The sequence below is a fragment of the Aquarana catesbeiana genome, linkage group LG12, assembly GCF_042186555.1.
Source record: "Aquarana catesbeiana isolate 2022-GZ linkage group LG12, ASM4218655v1, whole genome shotgun sequence".
NCBI classification, from domain to species: Eukaryota; Metazoa; Chordata; class Amphibia; order Anura; family Ranidae; genus Aquarana; species Aquarana catesbeiana.
Window position 1 is genome coordinate 188,227,684 of NC_133335.1, and position 13,644 is coordinate 188,241,327.

A 13,644-nucleotide genomic window follows, 5' to 3' on the forward strand; every position below is an offset into this window, starting at 1 on the left:
TAATATATGACTGGCCAGTTTCTTAGCCAAGCCAGGAAGCTTGGGGGGGGAGGGGGTGGTCCCAAAAGATAGATGACTGCAAAGATTGGCATTGCCAATAGATATAGATAGATCCGAGGCCGATGGATATATGGAGTGTAGGCGCGTAGGGGTCATGTACCAAAAAAATAGCACTTTCTATGAGTAAAATACCTACAAAGTACAAATAGAGCTTTTGGCTGCCCGGGAACATATGGTTTCTGATGAAGCAATCTTATGTGCGAAACACGTTGCTCCACCAAGTTCTCCCGTATAGATGCTACTGTATGAAAACATAAAACATTCTGAAAGATATGAAATGTTTTGAATGTTCTTACACTTTTAACTGTACTAAAAAAATTTTATTTTTACATTATCATTCATTCACGTTTGTTTTTGTAAGGCATATTATTGACCCCCCTACTCCATGTCTGCAGAGATTGGAGGTTTATTCTTACTTTAAGGGGCTGTCCAGCTATTTACAGTCCTCAGCTCATTAATTACCACAAAAAAGCTGTGGGCTCTGGCAAGTCCAAACTCTTGCTTGGAAACAGTTGTTTTGAGATAGGCCAATTTTTGTGTCCTGTGATGTACGATTAAAAAAATGTTTTGGTTACATATATGCTCCGTTCATATGAAATCTCATTTTTATATTTTGCTCCACCCCTCCCTTGTTTTCAAAATCCTTTGGCATGCTCTTTTACTTGCAACCTCATGTCACCATTTACAAACCATTAGTCACTGGTAATGCATGCTGGGATGCACCGTAAGGCCTCTATCACAAAGTTTTTACCGCCCTCTGAGACGCGCTCAATGGTGGACTCACTTTTTACAGGGTGGCAGAGCAGGAGGTAGTTTTGTCACCATTGACTTCAATGGACAAATTTGACGGGGAGTGCTGCCAAACTCAACATGCTGAGTTAAATTTGCCATGGCATGTGTAAAATCCCATTAGTTTGCCATGTCTGCTTGTATGTGGACAATCAGATGGGGTGTAAGTGTGAATTAACCACCTGTTTTCACCAATCCCGGCCTTCAGTGTGAAAAGGGCCCTTAAAGTTCTACTCAAATGTCAGATGATTCAAGAAGCAACACAACGGAAAGCATGCACTTACACCTCCATAGGTTGGTATGTCTATTGTGCAGTCTGACTGCTGGCGCAGCCATTCCAGGAGGCTCTTGTTGGGCATCACTTTCTCAGAGTGCATTTTAGAAGCTGTAGTAACAGACTGTATGGGAGATGGGCCTTCTGTGTGCGTAGAGCTGAGCTGGCTGGAATCTTCCCTCATCCCCTGTGGGGTAGCAAACCAGGTTTAAGAAGAACAGAAACATTAGAATTGATACAGCATATAGAACACTACAATGCTCTAATGTAACTGGTTCAGGTAACCAAACTGCCAGATTTATGTATAAAAGTAACTTCAACAACATGTTAAAGGAACGTGTATAGGTTTTTTAAGTATTTCTCCTCAATTTTGTTTTTCTTACTTATCCGAATATTCCTGAGACAAACATGAAATATTGCCAAATAATTTTGTAATTTTTTTTTACCAGCACTGGAACCCTCTGCTATTTTTTTTACATTTAAAGGCTTTCATTAGCCCTGTTGCTGAAAAAAAGCTTGTATAACCCCCTTCAATGCTGGACAAATGTTTGTTTTTAACACATGCTAAAAAGTGTGCAATTTTGGCTTGAAAATGTACTTACAACCCCCATAACAGCATGTTTGTACTCACCATAAAAACTTTTCTTGGAGTTGCACAAAAGTCCTAAACCTTCAGGTTAAACTGCCACCTACAGGAGGGTTGCACACTGGCATACAAACTGTAGGTCTACCTAGAGATAACCTCACTTGCTGCCAGTATGCCTCAGTTTTGTAAAAAATAAGCAGTGAGAGCATGATCACAAACAGAGGCGGGGACCTGTATCTCTTAATAGATTCCAAGAAAAGGGGATACTACAAAAATACTATATCCCTTCTTGTTTATTGGGGAATATAGGAGTCTTTTGCCTTAGGGATGTCCAAAAGCAAGCCTACTGAGGGGCAGGGAAACACAGCAAACAATCACTAACATTCCCAACATAAACAGGAAACCTGATGTCCTCCTGGAGCTGAAGGACCTTGCGGAAGGAGCTGGCATTCGATAATGCAGAAATGTCAAGAATCCAGATGGAGCTTCGAGAATATGTGGCCTGAAAGCAGGTGGCAGCCGTACAAATCTGGAAACCTGATTGCCTTAGGCACTCACAAATCTAGAAGTGGGGGAGGAGGTCCTTTTGAAGTCATTCCAGAATGGCAAAAAGAGAAATCAGTCTTCCTGAAAGAAGCCCTGTCAGAGGTAAACCAGCATAGCCTGAACCATATCCAAACAATGGAGAAGAATTTCCTTTTAATGAACCACAGCCCGGCAAAAGGTACAGAAGAAAAATGTCCTGGTTAAGGTGAAAGGCTGAGACTACCTTGGGTAAGAAGGAAGCCCCAGACCTCAGCACTACCTTGTCCCTATGCAATGCCAAAAAAGGGTCTGCAAGATAAGGCTGCCAGTTCAGAAACTCACCTTGCAGAGGTGATAGCTACAGTATCTCACAAAAGAGAGTACACCCCTCACATTTTTGTAAATATTTTATTATCTCTTTTCATGTGACAACACTGAAGAAATGACACTTTGCTACAATGTAAAGTAGTGAGTGTACAGCTTGTATAACAGTGTAAATTTGCTGTCCCCTCAAAATAACTCAACACACAGCCATTAATGTCTAAACCGCTGGCAACAAAGGTGAGTACACCCCTAAGTAAAAATGTCCAAATTGGGCCCAAAGTGTCAATATTTTGTGTGGCCACCATTATTTTCCAGCACTGCCTTAACCCTCTTGGGCATTGAGTTCACCAGAGCTTCACAGGTTGCCACTGGAGTCCTCTTCCACTCCTCCATGACGACATCACAGAGCTGGTGGATGTTCGAGACCTTGCGCTCCTCCACCTTCCATTTGAGGATGACCCGTAGATGCTCATTAGGATTTAGGTATGGAGACATGCTTGGCCAGTCCATCACCTTTACTCTCAGCTTCTTTAGCAAGACAGTGGTCATCTTGGAGGTGTGTTTGGGGTCGCTATCATGTTGGAATACTGCCCTGCGGCCCAGTCTCCGAAGGGAGGGGATCATGCTCGGCTTCAGTATGTCACAGTACATGTTGGCATTCAGGGTTCCCTCAATGAACTGTAGCTCCCCAGTGCTGGCAGCACTCATGCAGCCCCAGACCATGACACTCCTACCACCATGCTTGACTGTAGGCAAGACACACTTGTCTTTCTACTCTTCACCTGGTTGCCGCCATACACGCTTGACACCATCTGAACCAAATAAGTTTATCTTGGTCTCATCAGACCACAGGACATGGTTCCAGTAATCCATTGTCCTTAGTCTGCTTGTCTTCAGCAAACTGTTTGCGGGCTTTCTTGCGCATCATCTTTAGAAGAGACTTCCTTCTAGGATGACAGCCATGCAGACCAATTTGATGCAGCATGCGGCATATGGTCTGAGCACTGACAGGCTGACCCCACCCCACCCCTTCAACCTCTGCAGCAATGCTGGTAGCACTCATACGTTTATTTTCCAAAGACAACCTCTGTATATAACGCTGAGCACGTGCACTCAACTTCTCTGGTCGACCATGGCGAGGCCTGTTCTGAGTGGAACCTATCCTGTTAAACCGGTGTATGGTCTTGGCCACAGTGCTGCAGCTCAGTTTCAGGGTCTTGGCAATCTTCTTATAGCCTAGGCCATCTTTATGTAAAGCAACAATTCTTTTTTTCAGATCCTCAGAAATGTATTTGCCATGAAGTGCCATGATGAACCTCCAGTGACCAATATGAGAGAGTGAGAGCAATAACAGCAAATTTAACACACTGCTCCCCATTCACACCTGAGACTTTGTAACACCGAGTCACGTGACACCGGAGAGGGAAAATGGCTAACTGGGCCCTATTTGGACATTTTCACTTAGGGGTGTACTCACTTTTGTTGCCAGCGGTTTAGACATAAATGGCTGTGTGTTGAGTTATTTTGAGGGGAAAGCTAATTTACACTGTTATACAAGCTGTACACTCACTACTTTACATTGTAGCAAAGTGTAATTTCTTCAGTGCTGTCACATGAAAAGATATAATAAAATATTTACAAAAATGTGAGGGGTGTACTCACATTTGTGAGATACTGTACAAGGAACACAGCCCTGTAGGCAAGAATATAGAAAGGAATGTCTCTAATGGGTTCAAGCAGCAGCTCCTGAAGCACAGAGAGAAACAGGTTGAGATCCCACAAGAGAGCCACAGGGGAACAGACAGGAGGAGCTACATGGGAGACTCACTACAAAGGTCTTAATTATAGGGGGAGAAACCAATGGTCTTCATAACATAATGGAAAAATGCAGACATTTGCTGTTTGATGGTAATGAGAGCCAAATGTTGATGGTGGACGACCCTCCAATAGGTTGGTCCAATGCGGCCCAGGACTTCTCCACAGCCCAACAGACTAGTGTCTGTCATGAAAATCTTCCAAAAGACTGGAAGAAAGCACTTTGCAAACTGCAGAGCTGGATTCCAGAGCCATCAAGCCAGGGACATCCTCACCCTTGGTAAAAATGGAATCAGCCTGTCCAAAGACAGGACTGATTTGTCCACAAAACTCCAAGCAATGAGTCAGTAACAGCAATGATTTCTGAAGGTTCAGGGTCCACCCAAACCTCTGGAACATCTAGACAGGTAGAGATACATTGTCCAACAGGGCCCATCACTGACTGTTCTCTCAGAAGAAGGTCATCTAAGTATCAAGGGGATCTTGATATCCATTAGAATAGGGTTATACCGCTACCTTCAGGAGTCAAGCCATGAGGCTTGAGAAATAGGTGTTACCACCTTGAAATGCATAGCCACATCCCCGGCATCTGACATCATCCTGGAATATTTCCACACTGTCCAACTGGCTCTGGTGTTTTAGGTTTATAAGCTGCAGGCAGCTTCCCTCTACACCTCCCTGGATTGCTGCAGTTCAGCCTGGGTCCCTGAGATGACCTCTCTTGGGTTTACAGATATGCCTGCTTTAATCTTATTAAATGTGAGTGCATTTCTTACAGTTTTTTTATGACACCAACTTGCTACACTTACTAGAATCCTCTAGGCATCCATTTTATTAATTTAGCATTGACTGTAAATGATGGCCCTAGAATTATTCCTCTTTGGCTTGTGCTTCAATACCAATGATGTGTTGTGGTGAGGTCCAATTATTTTTATATGCACACGCATCCTGGGTGTACATGAGAGAGGTCCTTTAAAATTGTTACAATGATTGCATACATAATGGGCGGGAAAAAAAACCAAAACAGATAAAACGTAATTTAAATAAAACTGATCCAACACCATTAAAATTTCAATTGAACTATTACATCCTTTAGACCGCTATGATGGTCAATGAACAGATGTTCAGTATTCTTAAGGATTCACACCCAATGTTTCTCAAAGTCTGGGAACCCTGGATAAGCTACTGCTTCCCATCCTTACCTCCGACCAGTTATGGTCATTTATAGGTGTTGTCTGTGCCGGTCCCGAGTCTGTGATACCTCTCTTGTTTTCCTCTCTCTTCCTTTCTTACTCTTTGTTCTTTAACCAGATGAGACTTGTCATTGGGGATTGTTACCGCTTAGGGGACAGCTTGGCAAAAATGGCAATGTTTGCTCTGACTTTCCTACTGGCCCTCTTTGGGTTTGGCTAGTCCTTTGCTGATTTAACCACTTCCTTCCCCGTCCATAGTCAAATGACATCCGCAGGAGGGATCTCCCATCCTGGGCGGGCGTCATATGATGTCCTCGGCTTACTGGCCGTCTAGGGGCCGTGATGTACGCTGGGCACCCGCGATTGCCGGTAAGAGAGCAGGGACATGGATCTGTGTGTGTAAACACACAGATCCACGTCCTGTCAGGGGAGAGGAGACCGATCGTGTGTTCCCAGTACAGAGGAACACCGATCAGTCTCCTCCCCTTGTGAGTCCCCTCCCCCTACAGTTAGAATCACTCCCTAGGTAACACAGTTAACCCCTTGATCGCCCCCTAGTGTTAATCCCTTCCCTGCCAGTGACATTTATACAGTAATCAGTGCATTTTTATAGCACTGATCGCTGTATAAATGTGAATGGTCCCAAAATAGTGTCAAAAGTGTCCGATATGTCCGCCGCAATGTCACTGTCACGATAAAAATCACAGATTGCCGCCATTACAAGTATAAAAAAAAAAAAAAAAAAAAAAAACAAAAAAAAAAACTATTTTGTAGACGCTAACTTTTGCGCAAACCAATTTACACTTATTGCGATTTTTTTTTACCAAAAATATGTAGAAGAATACATATCGGCCTAAACTGAGGAAAAAATTAGGGATATTTATTATAGCAAAAAGTAAAAAATATTGTGTTTTTTTTCAAACTTGTCGCTCTTTTGTTTATAGCGCAAAAAATAAAAACCGCAGAGATGATCAAATACCACCAAAAGAAAGCTCGATTTGTGGGGGAAAATGTTATAAAAATTTAATTTGGGTACAGTGTTGCATGACTGCGCAATTGTCATTCAAAATGCGACAGCGTTGAAAACTGAAAATTGGCCTGGGCAGGATGGGGGTGAAAATGCCCAGTATTGAAGTGGTTAATATTATACATTGAAGAACAAGAACAAATGGGCAATGTGACTGTTTAGCTCTGCCCCTGTGTGGGCAAATTGTGAGCTTGCTATGTTTATTCTGAAAATTCAATAAATATTTTGAAACAGAAATATTACATCCTTTTAAAGATAGTTATTCATTCGATGTAGACCTGCATCCTTGTAAAAAGAATCTGTCCCAGTTTTTACCACAGATCTTTTATACTCCAAATTGACAATCACAGGCAAACTATTCTCAGCCTGCTGGATGTGTTAATGCTGACTTGTTGTCTTACCACAATTCCTGCGTGCATTCCCCTGTCCTTTAGGAACACAAGGTCCATCCCTTCAACATTTTTTCTTCTTCCTCGTCTCCTCCGGAGGGCTGATTCCTCTCTGCGCAGGCTTCCATTTACAATCTGCCCCGTCACAGGGTGGATGAGACCAGCCTGCAGGATTCCTGACAAGTCCATTCCCAGGGAGCTCTGCAGACCGCCTATTCCTGCCACCTTGGGCGTACTGCTGTTGATGGAGTAGGCTGAGCTGCTGGCTGTAGATTGTTCTCTGCAAAGCTCCATGGCAGTCTCTCTCCAGCCATTAATAGTTGCTGAGCTCCTCCCATGCAGTGGAGCGAGATGCTGGGAAACCCGGGGCTTAATGTCTGACCGCTCACTGTCAAACTCAAACGGTTTTCGAGGCTTACGTTCATCGTTGCAAAATGCTGGCGCAGTTATCGCATCCTGCAAAAGTAAATTATTAAGGTAAAGGATATTTTAATACTTTAATAAGACCTGCTCAACACTCCTGTGCTGCTGTCATTCCAGCACTCACAAGTATACACCTGACATCTATTATTCCCATGCGGTCTGCTTGCAGTCTGGGTGAGATGGATTAGAACACCCGTCATTTTTTATTGCTCTCTGTGCCCCCATTAGGGAGATTTCCCCCCCCTTTCTATTTGTCCTGTTTACCATGATCATTAAGGCCGGGTTCACACCTATGGGAATTAGATGCGGGTTTCCCCGCACCCAATTCGCATAGCAGGAGAATGTGACTGGCCCCCTTATGAGCTGGTTCACATATCTCCGTTGCGGCTGCGGAGCGCACTACACAGAAAAGCAGTGCGTCTTTGGCTCAGTTTCAGGGCTGAATTCAGGCATAGATTCGGCCCTGATTCATCCCTGAAACTGGGAACAGGGACGTGCAGCCGGTTCCAGTGTGAACCCGGTCTGAAAGTACAAGGAAGTCCCAAATTATGGGTTGTCCTCAGAAAAGTAGTAAAACGCTAGTTATGGTGACTTGGGGGTTCCCAAGAAATTCCATTTGTTTGCAGGGATTTCCTCTCACTTCCTCTTTTGGCCAGGAAGCGAAGGTAAATCTCCCCAATGGGACAAAGATGGCAAAAAAATAAACCTTACAGGGGTTATAACCCTCTCTTACTCTATCTAATATTAATAAAAAAGTTTTGCCTATAGTTCTACTTGAAAGCGTAACTTCACCTAAAATTGGAAGTTCTGCTTATCCCCCCCACTCCTTCCTTATTGTAAACACTTTTTTTTTTTTTTTTTTACAACTGCACTTAAAAGGAGGTTGGTTGTCACTGGGACAAGAAGACACAAACAGTAATAATTATCTGACAAAGGTTCTTAACCCTTCCGTTTTTTAATGGGAAAAAAAGCATTTTGTTGCAGTCTGTGTCCCCACTGTCGAGACTTTCCATGCATTCATATACCAAAAAAGGAAGTGATGGAAAACCTAGTCAATGGTAACATAGATCGTATATAAAATTATGATAGAATTTCTACCCATATCCCCAACTCTATCTAAAATGAAAACACATTTTGACTGGAGCTGACTTTAACGTATTGTAAAAATGTTAATTTGCTGCTAAAATCATATACTGTAATGATCCAGATAATTCTTCAAAGTTCTAGTAAAAGAAGGTTAAAATGGCGCCCTGTGAAAAATCCTGATTTGCTGCTATCAGGAATTTTTTTATACCCATCTCATCCCCCTCATTTCACAATGCTGTGTCTGGTGACTATATGATCCATACAGATAAATCACTAGTAGATATTCATAAAAAGGAAATTATACCATAAATCAGTGTCCTCCAGCTAAATAAAAGCCACTTGAAAATGAAAGAGGGTTTACCCTTCACAGGCCACTTGTAAGCAACATGACTTTTTGCTCACTATGGTTTAAAACATTGGGTTAATAAAATATGGTGTTTCAGATATAATAGCAAATGAACAGAGCAGAGACGATAGGTGCCGCTGGGTGTCTTAAACCTAAAATAAAGTCCATATAATAAATAGTCTTAATAAATAAAGTGTCCATGAACCATAACATTCAGTAAGTCTCTAGGAGGATCTTACTGGAGCTGTGTGTCCAAGCACTAGGGCAAGCTTTTCATAGGAGCAGAAGCAGGATCTATAGAAACAGGCAAGAAGGAGAAGAAAAAGCACCTCTAAATGCAGACAGTAATACTACTTTATTGGCAAATTTAAAAAAAAGGTGCAACACACAGTAGGATTCAAAAAGGCTCATCGTGTGTGAAGAAAACCGGGATGTCAGCCCTGGATGTTTATCCTGAGGACCACCAGGGTCCACTGCCACATTGGGAAGATCGCGTGGAAGTCATCCACGAAGAAGCCAAGATGGCGCTGGAGTGCAATGTGGTCCTCAGCGTGTACGTGATGACGTCACCGGGAGGGATCATGGCCAGTCCTGGGCAAAGGCACGCTTTCAGCAGGCTGGTATGAAATGCATTTCCTACCCTCTGGTAACGTCATCACGTACGCGCTGCGGACTACCCTGCACTCCAGCCCCATCTTGGCTTCCTTGTGGACGACTTCTACACGGTCTTCCCAATGTGGCAGTGGACCCTGGCGGTCCCAAGGATAAACATCCAGCACTGACATCTCACAATAAGCCTCTTTGAATCCTACTCTATGTGAGTTGCCCCTTGTCTTTTATCTGACAATAAAGTAGCATTACTTTCTGCACTTAGAGGTGCTTTTTCTTCTCCTCAAGATATAATAGCACCCACAGAGCAACAAACCATCCAAACTGCCACAACCAGATTTCATCAACTGCATAACACTTCAAACTGCATCTAGCTATTAAATGCCACCCCTATTAGTTGTGTTTAGTCTTTTTACAGTAAACTTGCCTTGTGTCCATGTGAGCTGGGGGATCCATTGCTGTAACTTTGTGCTTCTGAAGTGCTATAGCTGCTCCTTATTGGTGGATTGCTGTGTAACACTGACGGTACCATGCACTGTGCTTCAAACTGCTGGCTCGAGGATGGCCACTTCCCCTTCAGAACCGAATGGCAAATGTTGTCTATTCGGTTAATAATCACTCGATCCTACAAAGCGAGAGCGCATGGCAAATAATGAAGTTATTTTATATTGAGTTTTAAAGCAAGTTGGATGACTTGTAAAAACATATACTATAAAATTACTGTAAAATACTAACACCGAACAAAAACATAAAATTTTGCGTTTAAAATTACCAAATTCAAATAGTTTATAATTTAGCAACCAGTTGAGATGTCTACTTTTAAAACTCAAATAAATAATAAACTCAAATGTCAGCAATGATACAAAAGGATAATGTCTCATAAGTAAAATCACTATAATATGAATTTGCTGAAGGATAAACAGAGAAAACTAAAGTAAACTTTGGCTTAAACACCTTTGGCCACTCGGAGAAGGAATATAGTGTTTTTTCCTGCAGAAGCTGAGCAATGGTAGGTGCTCGGCCATCGTGGAAGTCCTGTGTCACTTCCCTCGCAGTGGATATCGAGCAGCTTTTTACCTCTTCCTCAGGATATTTATCAAGAAGGTCTACAAAAGACAGGATAGAAAAATTTTAAATAGAAAATTTAAGAGACGAGGGAGAAACAGGGATGTAACATTATTCCATAACTCCAAGTAGTTGAACATCCTAACGTGACATATAATTTGAAAAAGCACCATAAACAATCCCTATTTTGTTTTGGTTAGTTTTCACCATTTTTCATGCTTTGCTGCATCTTAGCTCTGCCAATTTCCTGCAGCCTGCTTCAGCCACTTCCTGTTTAAATAAACTTGCACTAGATGCGGCTGCCCTCTATGCCTAATGCACACTATGAGAAAATCGGATGAAAAATGCCTCTTTCAGAGTGATTGTCCGATAATCTGCCGATAAGGGCCGATAATGACAGTTCATGCTAAATTATCTGAAGGGACAACCATTGGTAATTTTTTTGTACGATAACAGAACGAACGATTTTAGTTCAATCAGTACAGTATTCGTATGTAAACAAAAAATCGAGTGACCAAGACCACCCATGCTCAGAAACAAAAGGATATATTATAATACAACATCAAGAAAAGTTGCATTCTGCCTTACGAGAATTTTTGTAACTCTAGTAACCTATTCATTTTCAATATGAGACTAGCATGCATTAAAAAAAAAACAAAACAAAAAAAACAAAAAAGATCATTCGTCTGATATTCTCATCATGTGTACTAGGCACTACTCTGGACCACTTTCCTTACAGTGATCACAGTGACCATGCCTACACAATGTGTGCTTTTAAGGCCACTTGTAATCTCCACCACTGGTGGGCAGAGTAACAGTGAAGGAACACAACTGGGAGTCAGGGGCAGAGTTTTGTCACCCTATAACAGAAAGTAGCTTTAACCACTTAAGGACCGAGCCTCTTTTTGACACTTGTTGTTTACAAGTTAAAATAATTTTTTTTTGCTAGAAAATTACTTAGAACCCCCAAACCTTATACATTTTTTTCAGACACCCTAGAGAATAAAATGGATGTATAATGATGGCGATTTGCGCTAAGTGGTTAAAAAAGGACCTTGATGACAGGATCACGAACAATTTATGAAAGCTGCAGATTTTAAAATTACATAAACAGGTTAAAACTTATAGCTCTAATTATGGGGTTTTAGAATATCAAGTTTTAGCTCAGTATTCACGTTCCATTTTTTAAACACGAGTTAAATGTCACAAAATATAGAAAAAAAAAATCTTTTTTGCAATGATAAAATTATGCCTTTTGAGCTAAAAAACCATAGCGCGAGCATGGAAATCGCCTGTTATTGATGCCACATCGGTGAAACATAAAATATCCTGGATTATGATTAATGAAAAGTTGAGTGTGTGGAGCCCCTGGATGGAGTGCACATCTCCAAGCTCCCTAGACACTGGGCCACCTTGCGAGGAGAGGCCCAGGCTAAGGGGAGCTACTCTATTCTGATCTTCTTCTACTTTTTTCTTTCCCTCTTTTCTTCATTGCTCACTTCTTTGTTTTTGGTTCGGTTATACAACATCAATAAAAATTTTGGTAGGATGCTGAGGGGGGAAGGTACAGCTTCCCCAATTGTACTATATTCTCAAGATCGGGACCCCTGGGTTGAGGTATCAGGACCCATTTTAGATGTGAATGTTATATTTCACTATGTTCTGGGAATATGCATGACCGACAACTTGCTGTAATGTCACATGATAATTCTTATTTGTTGAAATTTTTGGGCGCCTAGTGGTTCATACCTACAGGCTCTTATAGCCTTAGGAAAATGGCCATGCTAACAAGTAGACCTGGAATGCTAGGCCTGAAACGTTTTGTAGCAGTTCTTCTGTACAGACGGCCAGAGCCTCTGATCACTTTGGTTAATGCATCCTCGTTTTGACAATTACTTGATAATGTTCAACTATAAGTTTTTTGTATTTTGCTTAAACTTGTAATAAAAATTATTGAAAAGAAAATTATGCCTTTTGTTATATTTATGTAGTCGGTTATACTATATATGCTCACTGCACCAGTAAAGTCCCCAATTAAAAAAACGTACAGTGCTGTGAAAAGGTATTATGCCCCATTCCTGATTGTTTTATGTTTTTGCATATTTGTCACAAATGAGTCAGATCAAACAAATTTTAGTATTACACAACGATAACCCGAGTAAAAAGAAAATGCAGTTGATGGTTTTATTTATTAAGCCTAGCTCTGAGAAAGGGGGTGCGCCCCCGAAACGCGTTAGCTGTACCCCGTGTTCTGTGCAAGTCCATGCACTGTTTATGGCCTTTTGTCAGTTGCATTTTGGGAGTACCCACTTTTATACAAAAAATTCTTATTATTAAATTATCTCTGGTAATGCACTAGGTGTGCGCGCCTTCCATTTCTGTTTTTCTTGAAGGGAAAAAAAACTTCAAACCTGCCTGGGCCTATGTGAAAAGGTAATTACCCCCTAAACCTAAAAAATGGTTGTGCCACCCCTGGCAGCAACAACTGCAATCAAGCGTCTGCAATAACTGGCAATGAGTCTTTCACATCACTTGTGAAGGAAATGTTGGCCAACTCTCCTTTTGCAGAATTGTTCTAATTCAGCCACATTGAAGTGTTTTCCAGCATGAACGGCCTGTTTAAGGTCATGCCACAGCATCTCAACCAGATTTAAGTCTGGACTTTAACTAGGCCACTCCAAAAAATTAATTTTTTTTTTGTTTTTTGAGCCACTCAGAGGTGGATTTGCTGTTGTGTTTTGGATCATTGTCCTGCTGCATAACCCAAGTGCGCTTGAGTTTAAGGTCAAAAACTGATGACTGGACATTCTCTTTCAGGATTTTCTGGCAGAGCGCAGAATTCATGGTTCCATCAATTATGGCAAGTCATCCAGGTTCTGAAGCTGCGAGGTAGCCCCAAACCATCACACTACCACCACGTTTGACTGTTGGTGTGATGTTCTTTTTATGAAATGCGGTGTTAGTTTTACACCAGATGTAATGGGATGCACACCTTCCAAAGTTCAACTTTTGTCTCATCAGTCCACAGAATATTTGCCCAAAAAGTCTTGGAGATAATCAAGATGTTTTTTGGCAAATGTGAGACGAGCCTTTGTGGTCATTTGGTCAACATTGGCTTTCGCCTTGGAACTCT

The 13,644-nt window shown here is 41.7% G+C and overlaps 1 protein-coding gene across 4 annotated transcripts in view; it reads right to left on the minus strand.

The window, feature by feature from the left end:
- Positions 1-13,644, minus strand: part of CHD6 (chromodomain helicase DNA binding protein 6) — a 218,600-nt gene that overhangs the window by 19,611 nt on the left and 185,345 nt on the right. For all 4 annotated transcript variants that reach the window (XM_073606328.1, XM_073606324.1, XM_073606325.1 and 1 more), the window contains 4 exons: positions 10,401-10,552; positions 9,874-10,071; positions 6,995-7,438; positions 1,134-1,310 (listed from right to left, as the gene is read on the minus strand). In XM_073606328.1, coding sequence (XP_073462429.1) covers positions 1,134-1,310; positions 6,995-7,438; positions 9,874-10,071; positions 10,401-10,552 — 971 coding nt within the window. The remainder of the gene's footprint in view (positions 1-1,133; positions 1,311-6,994; positions 7,439-9,873; positions 10,072-10,400; positions 10,553-13,644) is intronic.